Source organism: Balearica regulorum, chromosome 5 (genome assembly GCF_011004875.1).
Source record: "Balearica regulorum gibbericeps isolate bBalReg1 chromosome 5, bBalReg1.pri, whole genome shotgun sequence".
In the NCBI taxonomy this organism is placed as follows: domain Eukaryota; kingdom Metazoa; phylum Chordata; class Aves; order Gruiformes; family Gruidae; genus Balearica; species Balearica regulorum.
In genome coordinates this window covers 55699620-55717643 of record NC_046188.1, presented here as the reverse complement: position 1 = coordinate 55717643, position 18024 = coordinate 55699620, and the positions used below count along the sequence as shown (strand labels likewise).

The 18024-nt window shown below is 37.0% G+C and overlaps 1 protein-coding gene across 1 annotated transcript in view; it reads left to right on the top strand.

The window, feature by feature from the left end:
* Positions 1-18024, top strand: part of OTOG (otogelin) — a 114794-nt gene that overhangs the window by 28700 nt on the left and 68070 nt on the right. The window contains exons 16-23 of the mRNA XM_075755030.1: positions 4583-4715; positions 5695-5872; positions 7682-7806; positions 9280-9492; positions 11033-11198; positions 11725-11799; positions 13943-13986; positions 15159-15312. Of these exons, the coding sequence (XP_075611145.1) occupies positions 4583-4715; positions 5695-5872; positions 7682-7806; positions 9280-9492; positions 11033-11198; positions 11725-11799; positions 13943-13986; positions 15159-15312 (1088 nt within the window). The remainder of the gene's footprint in view (positions 1-4582; positions 4716-5694; positions 5873-7681; positions 7807-9279; positions 9493-11032; positions 11199-11724; positions 11800-13942; positions 13987-15158; positions 15313-18024) is intronic.

Below are 18024 nucleotides of genomic sequence, written 5' to 3'. Positions count from 1 at the left end.
CACATTGAAGTGGCATTGATGAGTTTATTATATTAGAAATTATTTATTTGTAATCCAGGTAAGAGATGGGAGACTGAGTGCATGGAGTCCCCTTCTCATCTCAGTGATAAAAGTTGAGAGGTAAGAAAAATAGCTTAACTGGATAGTGACCAAATATGTTTTCCAACTGGATGATCCGCAAGTAAATGTCCCACTGTTTCTTCTATGGCTTCTAGGAGAGTTTTGCTGGCTTCATTCTGTGCTAACCTGGGGATCCTGAGGAGTTAAGTCAGTATCATCATCTAGAAGGAAAAAAAAACTAGCTATGAAACAAAACATAAACATAGGTATACAATATAGGCGTAGATCTGTTCAATCAGCATAAATATGGTTGAAGATAAGCAAAGGGGATCCACAGAGAAGCACTCTAGGTAACTTGTGGAGCCATGATTGACTTCTTGCAGAAGCCCACAATGAGATACAATCAAATTAATTGGCTTTCTGCAGCACTCGTGAGACTGCAGAGAGTCTTGCAGTAATTCTTGCATCTTCTTCACCCTGACTTAGGGACTTTGCTTAATGTGTCTTTGCTTAAGAGGGACTCTGTGTCCAAGTGGTTTGTAGGTGAAAAAACAGATTCTCTTGGCTTTTACTACACGTTGGGCTTCATATTTCACCTACCTTTTAACAAAGCCACCCTGAACAGTCCCTAATAGGTATAGACTTTTACAGAGGTTTGAGTGAAGCATTCTGGATATTAACAGCCAGGTGGGTGATCAGAGGCTTATGTGGTATGTTCCAGGGCTACGGGCTGCTAATTTAATTATCAGTGTACAAGTGGCAAGAGGGTAGTGAGAACAGTTTGTGTAATATAACGCAAGAATGTGGGGCTTCAGTGCAGCTATTCAAGTGTCTTGACTATCAACTAGCTCGTACCACTTGGCAGAAGAGCTGCTTTACAGTTCCCTAGGCACTGTCCATTATCTTTTTCCCATTTATAAAAATTAATGAATTGAAATGGGAAGATAAAAGATTTGTACTTCAGAATCTCATATTTCTTGATGGTTTGAGATTTTATGTGCTTTTTTTTTTTGGAAAAAAACCCACCCTTATCAGTCCCATCTCAGTCAAGCAGATTAAAAATGTAGAAAGAAAATACCTGGGAAGATTTTAGCTCTCAGAATCACAAAGAATCCAGTCATCTAGAGACTTAGAGCTGGTGACATAAACAGTCATCAGGCAACAAGTTATTTCAAAACGATGTGAAAATTTGTTTAAGCGCTTTTTGGAAGGAGAATCAGTCAAGTGATCAGCACAGCTTAACCTTATCTGAGTTTCAGGTGACAACCTCACTGGCTTTGTAGTTTGTATGACGAGACGGTCTTCTGAATATAGATTTATTTTTTTTAAAGTGTATAGTGAGAGAAATGGCCATTCCTGTGAAAACACCTGCTGAAAGTTGGCAGGAGCAGTGATGTGAAAGAAACGGTTCATTGGAACAGAGAATAATTGTCAGGCAGAATTTCTCCTTAAGTTTCAACATGAAGGAATAATAAAAGCTTTTGTCAATATTGTGTTGTAACATACATACTGTAGAGGATTATTCTCTTGGCTCTGGTCTGCTGCGTGTACCAGATGGTATTCTTTTATTTTCAGCTTCTTAAAAGGTTGACAAATTGTCAATTTATAGCTGCTGTTCCTGAATGATATGCAGAGAAATATAATTTCTTAAAGAGGCAAGATGACAAGATAACCTACAGGAGTATGGCTTCACAATGCAGATACCTGTTGTCACTATCAGTCCAGGAGAGCTGATTGAGCTGATGAAGTATCTCCAGTTATTTTTATAATTTGCTATTTTAAAGTTTCATTTTATCATTTCAACTGTTGGTGAAAGATCACTGTTGCACTATTTTTTCGAGACACGGAAATTCTGAATGTAGTTTTTAATCTTTACACACCACTGTGTGTCCTTGTGTCTCCATAGTACTTGAAGGACTGACAGATGATCTGCTCTGTGCTTGTTCAGCATCTGTCAAAGCCCCATGGTAGTGTTCAGAGATCCTTGGAGCTCTAGTAATTGTTTTTAATGAGTAGGGCAACATTTGCCCTGTATTAGGCAAGTCCCAGTGAAAGTCAGTGAGACTAGGATAAAAGTGTCTGTATTTGAACTGAACATCCTAATCTGTTTGCACTGTGAATGACACTATTCACAGTATAATTTTGCTATTGGTGCAACTGTCCAAAGTAGGGATACTTTAACTAAATCTTCTTCAGTGCCTCTTTCACATTTTTCTGTTTCATCATGAGTTATGCCTTCTTTGTAGGCAGCAGGACTGAAAAGCGCAGCCTCCCGCACATCTGCTGGACACTTCTGGACTGCAGCTCAGGGCCAGATCCAGTCAATGATAAATTTCCTGCAGTGAGACCTAGGCTGCTCTTTGACCAAGTGATTTCAGACATGTCTCTGTATGTTTTGGTATGTAAGACATTATGAGACATTGAAGATGGATAATCAAGATGAGAGTGAAATGAACAAATAATCTGCCAAAAGTGACTGGACTCAATTTTTGTCATTGTTCTTGAATACCGTTTAAATTGTTACAAGGTCTTGCAGTGAAAGAGGCTGAACGGAAGAAAGCAATTGGGTGCCTTCCCCCTTTCCTCTGTAGATGGCAGGGAATAGACAGTCTTTTTATCCAGCCATACTAAGCCAGTATAAATAAGCTGATGCCTCAGAAGCTATAGTAAAGAGATTTGAGTATAGCAGGAGTGACAGAAACTTAATTCCTTCCTAGAGGAAAGAGAAAGTAGAAGGTGGACTCTGATTCTGATGTGTTTCAGCACGTATCAAAGTGAATTGCAGGATGCTGACGTGGTAAAATGTTCAAGTCATCTCTTGATTCACCTCTGTGCCTGATTCTCAGTGATAGAACATTTTTCTTTTTAAAAAAAATTCAGCAGTGATCAAATTCATTCTATTAAGAAAAAGTCTGGTAATCTTACATGATTAATAAGCATGCTTTAATGAGCATTCTTGCCCTATTGGCATTGAAAGCCAAAGTACCTGTAGTTACTGTGAAAGGTGGAAGTCCTGGCCTGGAAAATTTTATAAGAACTGACTAGTATTAAGCATCTATCTGGCTAGTTGCCATGTTATTTAGTACAGGTGTATTTGTTACTGTGATATGTTGAAAACTTTCAATATTAAATAGGTCTCAGACTTGTGCTGCTTTCCACCTGTGTGGTATGGTGTCTAGTTGAAGATCACTACAGTAACATAAAACATGCAGGAAGATGTGGTAGTTTGGGACTTAATTTAGGTACCAGCCAGTTTCTGGACTTGCTTTAGGACTTTTCTTAGGCTGTCTTGAAGGCTTTTCTTTCTGTTTGGGTGTTTCCTCATGCTAAAGTTTATAAAATGTGGGCTTTCATGTCTTATGTGGGAATCATCCACTTTTAAAATTAATTAAAATTAAAACAAATAGCTGAAGGTATAAAACCAATTCTGTTTATATGTCAGCATAGGACCTAATGAGTTCCTTAGAAAATAATGTACCAGAATGATGGAAAAAAATCCAGCCTGACTAACACAGAACAATGTTCTGTAGTTGACTTCTGTTTTGATAAAAGCAGTTAACTTGAATTTAATTCTTGATATTTAAGCTGTTGTGAAATTATCTTGTGTAGGCCATGTAGCTTCTTTGTGTTGTGAAACTTTACCATACGAATCTTAATTCTTTGGTCTTTTAGGATTTCAGTCGGTTAGCTGCTTTTGGTAATGTTGACAATTGAGTGCCACTGACTTAATCCACTTAAGGGTGGATGTAGGTAAGGTAGATGAGGTCGATCTAGGCTTCTTTTGAGTATTGTTTTGTCCAAACTGAAATGCAGTATTCCTTTCCATATTTATTCTATGTGACGTTTTGACTTAATTAGAGGACTGAAATGGAAATAAGAATAAGCAATGGTAGTAACAATAAATTGTGATATTGTATACTGAAACGATGCTGCCTTTCTTTGATCAATATTCATTCAGGCACATAACTCCTCTCAGAAATAATGAACTTAAATGCTGTTTTAAATAATGATTCACAAGATGCTTCTGTCTTTCATTATTGTTTGCCTTTAAAAGAATTTTATATCTTAAATATACTTTAAAAGAACCTGGGTATATCAGAACACTTTAAAGTACAAATTTGGTTTTCTGTGCACTGCTATGTGGATACGGCAGCCTTGTTTGTGAGCATTAACTCAGCCTCAGTGGGTCTTTCATTAGGAGGTCTCATGAATTGCAGGTGTGTCTGTCGTAAGCTATGTAACAATTGTTTAAGTTTCTCTTTCCAAATCCCACTTTTGAGCTGTATTTTTGTAACAGGTTAGAGTTATATTTAAATGTATATATGAAATTATTCAAAATACTAAGTTCTCTTACGTAGCTGTAAAGCTGTATGTTTTACAAGTGCACTCTGCAAGTTGTAAAACTGTAAAGAAGATACAAATGAAATTTTTCAATTCTCCACTAATTATAGCTTTACTTGCACTATTATTTAATATTTGTCCTACTTAGTTTTTTAAAAATTTGTTTTGCTCTTACTTGTAGAACCAAGATGGATCATGTATCCAATCAATCAGCCTTATTCTTAAGCAGGACCCCAAGAGGCAAGTGACTCTGACTCATTCAGGAGATGTTTTGGTATATGACCAATACAAAGTTAACCTGCCTTATGCGGATGGTAAGGAATAATATATAAGCATGTAACTCCTATAAAGCACTAACAGTATTTTAGTGGCATACATGTATGTTGTGATACTTACAATATTGCTAAGATAGTGAAGTGATATATTGTTAATATGAACATTATTAATTTCTTATGTTTCACAAATGAACTGCTGATGTACTTTTTATGCTGATGGTAGGAGTTATACAGTAGCTGTATGGGGCTAGTGTCTCCTATGATTATGTTCTGACTCTAAAGTCCTTCACATTTACAAGGTTGGTTAGTTCTTTTCTGAGGGGAAATTCTTTTCTCTGATTCTTGACTGAAAAATGTCTTTTCCTTTTTTTGTAAACAACTTGAGTAAATATAAGTGGAATGAGCCCTCTTGCCCCTTGCAGATAAGCCACAGATTTTCACACAAAATTTTTTTGTTTGTTTCTCTTTCTTTTTGCTTCGATGAGTTTTTAAATCTCTCCCCCTGGAAGATGTTACCAAGTATTCCACATATGTGACTCTGTTCTGTGATATTCAATGTTAGCTTCAGTGAGAGCTTTATATGCAAATCATTAGTACATTTGATGTCTGTGGGATCTTGGCTCTTTGTGAATTTCCTGAAAAAGACTATTAACAGGAAGCACATTGCTGGTGTTACGATTAGGTTGTCTAAATAAATGGTGTGCAATGTTATCTGCGATGTTTGTATCTTTAATTTGATTTGCTTTTAGATTTATTTAGGAATATTCCAGTGAACTCTGGATGCATTTTTAAAAAGTATTCTGACTGTCATAAGGTTTTTGTTTTCTTGTTTGTAGTCTGAATCAGTGTAACTTTCGTGAGAGAAAGCAGTGGTTAGGGAAAAATAGGGTCTTAATAGGAAAAGATGTAACTTACATAAAAATAATATAAAACTAAACCAGTGAAATGACAAGAAACAAAATGCAAATTACAAGCAGGTTTCTTTTGCCTTTCAACAATCTCTGTTTTTACTCACCAGAGTTATTTGAAATACGGAAACTCTCCTCTGTATTTCTTCAAGTAAAGACACACATTGGATTACAGATACTGTATGACAGAGAAGGACTGAGGCTTTATCTTCAAGCTGATGGACGGTGGAAAGATGATACTGTGGGCCTTTGTGGAACCTTCAATGGAAATATGGAGGATGATTTTTTGTATGACTAGCTGCAAGATTTCTATTTTCCAGTATATGAATATCTACAGTTAGAGTGGTAGATCAAGTGTGTACTGAAGTTGAATGGATAGATACCAAGAATAATTTATTTTGAATTTTTGTGTTAGATAGTAGGTTTTAGTTTGCTAACAGAAAATCTGTAACTTCAACTATGAGATATCAAGCCAGGTTTTGCTTAAAATATTTTAATGTAAAAATATGGTGAAATATATGACTCATCAATACTAGTTCATCTGAAAAGTTTTGTCCAAACTATGGAGTGACCTGTTTAAGGGACTTTCTGCATCCCTGCAAGCCTGTTTGTGTCTCTCCGGCTCCTATTTTCTGCTGCAAGTTCTGATCTGTTCTCTGCAACAGAGCCTCCATTGTTCAGTGCAGGCCAGCAACAGGAATTGGCTGTTGCCTGAGCTTTGCTTCGTTGTGATGCAGTGAAGGGTGGTCAGAGCTGCCTGAGCACCACAGGCAAGATTGCTGTTTGTCCAGTTTCTTTGCAGCTTATTTCCTACAGATACTAAAGAAAACTGGCTTCCAGAGGATTGAGCAGCCTAATGGAAGTGGGAGAAGGAGAACATGAATTTAGAGTGTGACAGAATATTTCTTTGACCAAGGAAAAAAAGAAAAGATAACTTCTTTCTCTCAAAACAGTTGGAATTTTTAAAATCAAAACTAACAGAAAAATGGGAAAACTTTCCATAAGAGTTCCCATTTAAAAACACACACAAAAAATATTCTAGTGGATTTTGGGACACTTTTTATCTTAAAAAGTATTATCAAAATACTATTTATAATGAGGTTAAGAAATATATAGACAGGATCTCAATGGAGAGATACTACTTATGTAAAACTACTTAAAATATTTCTCTGTTTGAAGCAAGTAAGTTTTGTAGAGCATTTTGGATGACAGTCTTTGGACTGATTGGCATCTCAAGTGATAAATCATTCAATAGTTGATATTTGTATAAAAGCCCTTAAACTACAGGGAATGTAGGAATTGTGCTGAGACATGGCACTGACTATAATGTGCAAGCATCTTGGCACATGCACAAAACACCTGATCCACACCAGATTTGGGATACTTGCCACAGACAGTGGTGTCTTTTGCAACACCTCCACCCCCAGCTACTTTACCAGAAGTAATACTACTGGTTGTATGCCTAATACAATCTTTTCCCTAGAGTGTAACATCCCATATTTAAATGTACGGTTTCGATCCTTCTCCCTATACAACATTGATGTGCCTTGGTTATTTTGATCAAAGTCTTCCTGTCTTTCAGCGTTTGCTGCCCCTCTGCTTACGGGTATCTATCCAATTGCTTTTGCAGTTATATCTGTGGACCCTTGGACTTCTTTCCCCTTCCTTGCAGGGCCTAGAGAGCCTGGGAAGTCAGCTACCCAGGAACAGACAGGAAATTATAGGTAGAGCAGAGATAAAAATGGATCAGATATCACTTAGGAGGCAGAAGTATGAATAAGGGAGTGCAGACTTTCATGACAGTGGTGCTCCCTCCTTCTCTCTTGTGAAAATGGAACTTGGTCTGTTTTGATCTGTCCTTCCTTACAGAGTATCTAATGGCTCTAGAACAGATCTTCTCTTTCTTTTCTGGGCCTTTGCCTGGAAAGAAAGAGAAGAGTCCTGAAATTAAAGCTGACAGTGCTTTATGGGAGAATGCCTGAGAATATGTAGCAGTGGAAGGGGAGCTTAAATCAGCTTTGCTGAAGGGGATGGTAGAACTGAGACCATTCTGTAAATTCACTGTATCTTTTGTGACTGACTTCTGTTTTGTAAAAGATCTCCAGTTGGAGTAACTGAAAGCACCCCAGAGCTGTTTGGAAACACATGGAAGACTTCATCAGCATGTATTCTAGTGCATGATAGTTTGCAAATGGATCCGTGCGATATTCATCTGCAGGCAGGTGGGCAGTGAAGGTCAATTGTTATTGACAAATGCGTTTCTACTTACTACATCTGTGCCGATTTTCCTAGTTAGATGAGGTAAAGTAATAACAAGTTCTACCCACTGAAAAAATGAATACTTATCAGTAGCATTTATCGAGTTCAGTCCTCTAACAAATCATACAGTATATTGTTAAGTATTCTCTGATAATTGCAGAGGCATTTGAAATAACACGTTTTTATTTCTGGTATGCAATTACAATGTGTAAAGCTAGACATGCATTAAAGATTGGTAAAATGTCCAGTATTGGTGATGCTGCTAGTTAAGATGAAGACTCAAAAGTATTGCAGTATTCATTTTTTAAAATAATGGGCAAATGAAACATTTGATTTAGTTGTCTGCTATGGAGGAGAATGAGTAGGAGAAAGATAGTTATGCACTGCCAGCCTTTAGATTCAGCTGAAAGGGTACAGTTGGGGAGTGATGCTAATGGCTGATGCCATGAGGACCACAGATGGTCACTAAGACATCCTTTAATAACGATGAACTTTGTAGATCAACAGTTATATCCATTTCACAGTTCCTACTACTTCTTGTCTTGGACTCCACATGCTTTTAGGCAAGATACAGAGGTAAAATACTGATTAAGGATTTGCCTGTAATTTCAGCAGTGCTAGGAAATCATCGTGTCTCCTGCTACATCATCCTGTCTTCTGTGCAGCACTAAGAAGCTGCGTTCTTGGTAATGGATTTCAACACGAATGTAGAAAAAAGTGGCCTGTACAGGAAGTCAGAAATTCTGGAAAAGGCATTGTGAAGCCCTAGTCTATGCATCTCTCTTATTTTGTGGGAAATAAAAATGTATCTCTTTCTGGGTATGCTAATATAGCATATTCTTTCTTTTGACCACTATTGCACAATTATTTAATGCATTCAGAATTAAGATATTCAGATGAGTGCTGTGTTTGGAGCTTCTTATGTAACTATTTGACACCGCTCCTGTTCTGTGCAATAGTGCTAGCCCAGGCTAGCAGCTCTGGGTATGGTTGCAGCCTTATGCAACTGAAACAATGGGTAACAGCAGATTATTCTTTAAATTACTGACCTATTGAAGGTAGTTACTGGGAATGACTTAAAACTGAAGAGAGATGTAGTCCTGTGTGTTTATGAAAGGCACTGGATAGTGTGTAGCATCTGTTGCCTAACCCATGTCCATGATTCAGTTTAAAGATAGGAGACTGTATGTAGGCACTGTCTACATATTGTAAAGTTTTCCAAGTACCTTAAAAGCATTCCCAGAGCAAGTTCCAAACTGCGAGCAGCTAACCTCTTTTCTGTCCTTCCATTCAGTTGTATAGATATCAAAGATAGAAAGATACATATGGCAATAGTGTGTAACTATGATCAGTTGCATTGTGTAGAAGACTCTTTTTATTCCAAGTCTTTTTAAACCTCCTTTACTGAAACAGCGTTTAATCTGTTATTTGTGTAGCCTCTTATGCAGCGGAAGCTTGTAGCATCCTTACGAAAGAACTTTTTGCTCCATGCTACCCCTATTTGAGTCCCATTACCTATTTTGAGCAGTGCAGAAGAGACACTTGCAAATGTGGACAGATTTGTTTTTGCTCTGCTTTGGCTCATTATGCTCATCATTGCCGAAGATTTGGAGTTGTAATAGATTTCAGAGGAGGTGTCCCAGAGTGCGGTGAGTTGCCTTTCACTTCTAGTCTTAAGTAATTACTGTTTGAGGACTGTAGAATGACAATCAGAAAATAAAATTAAATTAATATAATATTTTCAATGAAAAGAGGATTACCTCTCGCATCATCTTTTGTGTATAGGATAAGGTTCTTTTTTTGTCAAGACAGAATTAGTACCAGTGTTTTTTGATGATTGTTTCTTGTAGTTGGCTTTCTTTAGTTCTTCTGACTTAAGAAACAATGTGGAGATTTTTTTTTTTAAGTAGTTGGAGGGCTTCAAATGTATACAGAATTAAAAATATGTCTATATCTCTTATATGGCTTTGAAATGTTGATATTATTCATGAGCTGTGTAAATAGATTTGTTCTTTTCCTCATAGATGCTAGGTTGATCTAATTCTTTAAATGAACGAGATAAATCAGCAGTTTTAGTTGGATTATTGTCAACTTCTGCTGTCTGACAATCTCTTTTAGCTTATTCTCTTAGTGACACTGAAATAGAGCACTGAAAATAAGCGTAGATGGTATTGTTGATATTTAATTTAAAGTTAATGGAAGATTATAGATAGTGTAGGAATAGCCAAAGGTGATACCTGTTATCTGCTCTATAATGCCTCACAGGTAAAGGAGTGGGATAATATTATTAAATTCTTTAGTTTATATGAACTTTTAGTGATGCAAAAGATGTTGATAGGACACATAGTGCCCTCGTTTACATTTTTTTAAAATTATAGAATTGAAACCCTATAAAACAACCCTAAACTTATATCCCTGATGTTTCAGTAGGTTTGGCTCCATAAACAATCTTAGTTTTATGGAACATTCAAGAATTTTAACATCTGGTAGTTTTCATCACATGTAATTATCTGTGTTGTAATGCATGGTAAGGAGGATTTTGGGAAGTTGGTCCAGCTTAAGTATCTCAAGCTGAAGTATCTCTATGTATATCTAAAAAGACTTGTTTGCTTGCAGTCATTATGACATGAATGGCTGTGTCCATTATGACTGAATGAATCATTCAAACAATTTAATTTTATTTTGCTTTTTTAGAAGCAAGTATAGTTTTGTTAGAATATATTTTAAAAGTCATGCTTGTAGGGTTTAAATTTCAAGAACTTCAGGGTTGGGTTTTTTATGTAAAGCTTTATAGGAGATAGATATATGTGTGTCTATATATATATGAAAACTCAAGAAGGTATTGTGCAACATCTGCAAAGTACACACATTTTTTGCTTTTAATGTTTTCTTTAAGATGCTGTCCATTTCCCAAAGCCCATGCACAAGAGCCAAGTGTTTTCAGAGTTGGAGGGGAAAAAAAGCTTCAACTGTTCAGTTTCCCCAGTGTAAATCTGGATTAACTGTGCAGACTTCATTGTACTCATTATTACTGTGGATTTACATCTGTGTAGTTTACACAGCATAGTGCCAAAATAGCAATTTTAGTGGAATTTAATGTGATTGGGAATGAAAGAATAGAGATGTTTATCAGAAAACTGTTGGGAGGTATTCGCACTGTTATTTGAGAGATTTGTTTCATTTGGACAGCTCTTTCATGTGAAGATACAAAGGAGTACAGTACTTGTGTGTCTACCTGTGGCGGAACCTGCCAAGCTCTGTCTGTGCCAGAGACATGCAGCAGTGATTGCATTGAAGGCTGTGCTTGTCCCTCTGGAATGTATTTGAATTCCAAGACTGAACGATGTGTACAGAGGTAGGTAAAGGTGCAGTTTTAATATTCACACTTGCTCTTTTAGACTACTGCATTTGCAGGTCAGCATGAAAAGCTGTAAACATGTAAACTTGTAGATATTACTCATCTGTAAACTTGGTGGGATATTAGAATTATACAGAACCTATACATTGATCAAAAATAGCTCTTTTATAGTACTGATGCTCATGGAACATCACGAAAGCTTGTTGTTACATATTGTCTGTTTTATGGCATATGAGAGATACAAAAGTTGTCCTTTGTTGTATAGAAGTTCTGCTTTGTTACTGATTTGGTTTGGAATGTGCTTGAGTTATATGGCACCAGTTATATGCATCAGTAGTTACTGAGATCAATTTCTTGTATTTAGAAAAAAGAAACCACCACAAAAACCCCATCCACCCAAAAAACCTCACCAAAACCAACAAAGCAACCAATTGAACTTTCAACAGCAATCAAGTCAATGGGAATTTTTTCCTCTTTCAGTTTGAGTTAATCACAGTTACATGTTGTCTTTCCTTTACTCCAGAAATGAATGTCCTTGTTATTTTCAAGGAATTGACTATCCCCCTGGAGAAAATGTTATGACATCTTTGGGAAAATGGTAAGATAAAACTGTTTTTATTTTCCCCTCACTAGATGGTGTCTCCTATTTCAAGACCTCTGTCAAATCATTCTGGCTAGCCTGTTGTTTATTTTTGTTATTGTTTTGGTGTTTTTTTTAATGAGACATACAGAATGTGTCAGACAGTGCTGGCAGTCATGGGAAGGGGCTTCTCTTGGTAGATTTTTTGATTTGTTTCCTTTCGTCCTTCTCCTCAAGGGTCTAGTTTAGCTAATTATGCTAAGCAGTACAGTGGATATTTGGCTGAATGCACACTGATCATGTGATCATCCACAGATGCATTTTTTAGAAATGACTGCAAGTGAAAATCATCTTTCCCTTGTTTTCAGTGGTGTTATTTGGGATCTGGCAGCTTATGTTTCATGTGAATGTGTTAATTAAAATATATCTACTGCTTTTAACAAGGTTGCATACAGATCCGTTGAGAGGAAAGGCTTTCAAACATGGAGATACAGACTGTCAGCTCCTCTGAATTACCTTATGCTAAATAAAACATTAGGAATCATGTAGGACTGTATGTGTGGATGAACTGGAAAAGATACACATAATGTATTGGGTTTTTAATCTGTCACTGTTTTTATTAGAAGCAGTTATGATCTTCTTATGTGCTCTCTGTCCTTTTTCTTCTCAAGTGCTTCCTCTTTGGAACTTCCTCTTTCAAATTGGAGTTTCCTCTCAGGGTTGTTTATGGAATAACCTTTCTGTTCTGTTGTTTGCAACCACTTCTTTAAAGTATTTAATGTGACACCAACGTTATGTCAGCATTTGAGTTGTATCCCTGTCAGTTCCCTGTGGTATTGCTTTGCCTGTTGGCTGAATTATACTGTGAAGTTCTTGAGCTAGGACACTAGCACCTGCAGTGCTTTGAGGTATGTACGCAGCTCCAAACACGACAGCAGAGTGACTGTGACAAATACAGAATTTGATTCTGAATCTGCTGACTAGCAGTAGGTGTACTGGGGATGTCTTAGCCATTGCAAAAGAATGGGAGAATAGTGCCGGAGTTTATGGGCTCAGGTTTTCTAGTGAAGCACAGAATCTGAAATGAAGCCAGTGCTGCTACCTTTTTCCCTGACAATGAGTTGCTATCAGATCTGCTACCATTTTATAAAAGTACTAGACTATTTTGGCTGGAATTAGACAGGAGCAGACAGTATTATGTTGCTCAGTGCTTCCCTGCATGCAGTATCTTGTTAGGGTTGACTTTTATGCAGTTTGTTTTTTTCTTTGCTGCATCATGTAGGGGAAACGTGTTTGTTCCTGTCTGTGTAATATTTTGCATATGTAAATGGGTATACGCGGTACAAGCTTTATGATATGCTAACCTAAAATTTTTATTTTGAATCTTGATTAGCATAGAGTTGTTTGAATTTTTTTTAGGTTCTGATTATGAACTGTAGTTCCAGTTGGTTCTGATAATAGTCACAGTAGGTTACTATTCCAGATTCTTATAATATTGCTGAAGCAAAATTAGTTTGAGACAGCATGAGGATAAAAATTAGCAACTGCATCTTATGACTATTATATTCAACACTAGCGCTTTATCTTCAACTAGGGGACAACTCAAGAACTGTTGGTATTGTCAAGATTTTCACATAAACTAATAGCTAGCTTTTCAGCAGAGTTCTAAGCTGATGGTGAGGACAATGGAGCGTTTATAATAATGTTCAGTGTTAAGAGTGTTCATATAAGAGTACATACCCAGAGCTTGCTGTAACATATACATATCTGTGTTTAGGGTTTGGTTTTGCTGCTATTGCTCATTGCATTTTTGGTTTAGATAATGACGATTCTGTTATGTACAGGGCTTGGTTTATTCTTGCTGCACTGACGTCTTTGGGAGCAGTATAGTGGTGTATTTCTGTATTCTTATGTCAGCCCAGGCATTTTAACTCATAGTAGCATTCTGCAGAAAGCAAAAAATTGAAGTTTATGAATGAATATTTTTTAGTTGTTAAGGCAATGCATGCTTTATCCACAATTCTAATGTTCAATGCAAACATTTATACAGTTATTTGATATTGGTTCGTACTGGTATTGGTACACTTCATTATTAAACAGCAAACATTAATATTTCAGATCTTCCTGGCTCTCATTACATCTTCATGTATTTTTATTGCAGCCATTGCAGGGATGGAGTAATGAATTGTGATAACAACATAATAGGTGAGTGAAGAGAGAGAGGGGAAAAGATATTTCAAGTCCAATTAATATGTATCCTCCAATCTCTGTGGAACCTCTTATTTGTAGTAGAAGATTGTGCAGTATATACAAATAAATAACTTGCAGGGGGGAATCCATAATTTAGGAATTATGTATTTGTGTGATTGAAAGCAAGGCTGATGCAAAGCAGCACCATAACTGTCCAAAATACTGTTAAATCTGAGCAACTTTTTTTTTTCCCCAGTGCTTTAAAATACTATTTTTTTTTAGATTGCTTAAACAAGCTTACCTGCATGACAAACAGCAGAACCTGAGTAGGGCAAACATAGCTTAGCTTTGCCATATAAAACATTGTTGTAGGAACTGAGCACTGGCAGTAATTTTTCACAGATATCTTTTTCTTTCCCTCACCAAACCTTGAGTAACTGAAATATCAAAAAAATACTTGTCATAATTAAGAAAAAGAATGTAACAAGTGCTTTTTCTATTACAGTATACTTTATATGTCATTGAGTATTATGGTCCATACTCTGTTATGGTGTTTCTTTTACTTTAGTGAGAAAGACTTTTATTTGAGGTTTCAGGTCTAGCGTTGCCAACTCTTTGGCCTTTAGCAGAAATCTGTTCCCCATGCACTTGAAGGTGGTGGTTGCACTGATTTGACAATTATCCAGAACCTCTCCCTATATAAATAAAAAAAACCAGCAACCAACCAAAACCACTTGAAAACACTGCCGTAGCTTTGGGCATTTCTGTTGCACGTACACAGTATGAGCGCAACTCAAAACCAATTGTGCAGTACAGTTGTTTTGTTCATAGTCCGTGGCTCCAGCATGGAATGTCACATCCAGCTCTCAGACCTTTTCTTTAGTGTTTTTGCTTTCTGTTGATTTCTGTTTCTGTGTTGGTAGTACTTTGCATTTCTGTTTCGGATGGCTGATTCCTGACTAACTGTTTAGAACGTAATGTTCCTTACTAAATGAATATATTCATTTTAGTATTTTGTATGAGATTTTATGGCAGTTCTATCAAGCTTACTATGCTCAGGGGAGAGATGCAATTGGATGTTACACTTTTGTGTTACATAATCTCAATCAAAATCTATTGCAGACTTTTAGGGAATACAAAATTTCAGCTGTGAAGACTAATGTGTTTGTCATTTTTTTTCCCCCCAGCACATGGCTGTCCGGTTGGACAAATTTATATTAACTGCAGTAATCCACAAGTTGATCCTGAACTCAGGAGAGAGAGAACTTGTGAGAATCAGCTGTTAAACCTCACTTTCTCAGCACATCTTCCTTGTGTTTCCGGTTGTGTCTGCCCACCAGGGTGAGTACAGACAGATTTGCATCTTTTGGTGCACAAGCATAGATGACTAACTTCAGTAGTGACTGAGTAATTCATTCTGCTGAGGACATACCATATTTCTACTTGGAAAATTTGAGGTGTAAAGGGGTGAGCATCCAACTTGTGAAGGCTTACCACACAATGACATTGACCATTGAAGGAATACGAAATGGTAAACCAAGAGACAGGTGGAGCCAAAGGTGTAATACCTCACAATAATAAAAGCGAAATAACAGGAATATAGAAAGGCCATTGAAATTATCTGATGCAATCCCTGTACTACAGCAGACTCATGTTTACCTAGGTTTTTTTTTTTTTTTTCAGATATCTAGCCTCTTATTTGAACATTTCACTGAGGGAGGCTTGGTTCTTCATTCCTAGGCATTATTTTCAGTATTCTCTCCCTCAAAAGGATATTTTAAGTCTCAGGCATTTGTGCTGAAAATATACAGATGAACTGTTATGTTTTCATAGAATCACAGAATGGTTTGGTTTGGAAGGGACCTTCAAGACCATCTTGTTCCAACCCCCCTGCCATGGGCAGGGACACCCTGCACTAGATCTGGTTGCCCAAAGCCCCATCCAGCCTGGCCTTGAACACTTGCAGGGAGGGGGCCTCCACAACTTCTCTGAGCAACCTGTTCCAGGGTCTTACCACCCTCATAGTGAAGAATGTCTTCCCTATACCTCATCTAAATCTACCCTCCTTCAGCCTAACGCCATTACCCATCATCCTATCACTCCATGCCCTTGTAAACAGTCCCTCTCCAGCTTTCTTGCAGGCCCCCTTGAGGTACTGGAAAGCCGCAATTAGATCTCCCCAGAGCCTTCTAAATTTTAAATATAAAAATAGTAATTATGTGTTTAAGTTGTGTCGGTTTTGATGGGGTTTAGTCTCTTAGCACATAGCTTGAAGGCTTTGAGTATTGTCACTCTGAAATTATTATTGATGCCTTGAGAGCCTCCTCAAAGTGAAGAGTAAAAGCCAGATCCTCAGTTCAACTGGGTTGAAATAGCTCAGTTGAAGTCTGTGGACTCATACTCATTTGTGTGTACATTTTTGTGCAATGGTAAAAGATTGCCACTCAGACTTCTGTTTTTCACCTTAACATTCAGAAGCGTGAAATGTCAAACCGTTCACGTTAAATGGAACCTGTAATTAGTCCAACTCAATATGGTACCATGGTGAGAGAGTGCAGTGCTAAGATAGATTTTGAAATTAACTGGAGGCAGACATTTTCAGAATTGCAAAAGCTTATCCTGAGTTTGAAGGCTGATACTCTTCAAAGCTAATGGCTACCTTCACCAGCACTGTATGGCAGGCAACTCAACAGAGAATAAATAAATATGGTCTATTTTGCTCTGCATGACCACTGAGATTGTGAACTTTTCTACTGCTTCCTGGTGTAAGTTAGCTCTGTAATTAAAGCAAGTATTGGTGATCCCAAAGCTCTGATAATATGTTTGTATAGTTACAAAGGGCAGAGTTTTATTTTCTAGAGAGAAAAATACATAATTAAGAAGTTCCATATTTACCGTAACGTCAGCAAACTTAGTTCTGTTCTGCTATGGCTGTATGCTGCTTGTAGAGATACTGACACAAACTTTTTTTTTTGGTGGAGGGCGAGAGGCTCGTTTATTTTGTAGGACTTTATTTTCAGTACTTAAGGTAGAACTAGGAAACAGTGTCACAAACCTAGGATTTGAACCTAGGAGTATCAATCTGTACTGATGAAGTAGAAATGATAAAGTATTTATTTGTTTCTATGTGTTCCATACATAGTGTAAGGTTCTGACTGACAGGGAAGTGCTTATGCAGTGTTTGAGGGACACTTCCTTGAAAGACCAGGGATCAAGTTTCCAAGTTCTACCAGTCCTTTCATGTGAAATTTAACATGGCAGTATCTTGCCGCCATGATCACAAACTGCATGGTTTGGAATATAAGGTGTAGTCTGAGAATCATGTGTATTTATTTTAAAATGAATTGAGAATCACTGTAAATGCTGTCCAGCTCTTTCCATTATAGAGTTACTTGCAAGCTAGTCAAATCTGATACCTTTTCAATATTTGGCTCCGGTGGTCCTATACTACTTAAATATATAGGTTTTTATTTGAGATTGCTTTAAGAAAAATTAAGATGTTCCTGAAGGTGTGTGGTTTTAGGTGAGTTTTTGGAAACATGAGAGACTTCTGCTATGTATTATGCAGGGTTTTTATTTAGACAACGACTCTCAATGTGTTAGTTGCTTTTGAATAGAAGGTGTTGGATCTGAATAGCCCTTATGTTTTAACTCAGTCACTGAATTCACACTCCAATGATTTGTACTGCAGATTGACCACCTGAGTCAAAGCAATATAGTAAGACAAAATCGAATGGTTGGAAAAGGAGGATGGAACCAATACCATTACCTTCAAACAGTATCTTATCCTACGTTCATGACAGTTCAAGTAGTGCAGGATTGGAATGCAGTATGAATTTGTGCAACTTCAGAATCACCTTTCTAGGCAATCAATTCTTACTGGTGAAATACAAAACTGAGGTGACATTGTCCACTTTACAAGGGTAAAACAGCCATGGAATTTCTTTGATCTTAATGTTAGTTCTTTACCAGAAATCATTAGTTTCATTCCTTTATTCATACTTTTATTCCTGTTTGAGATCTTGCATCAGTTTAGCTTTGTTCATTTTCTGT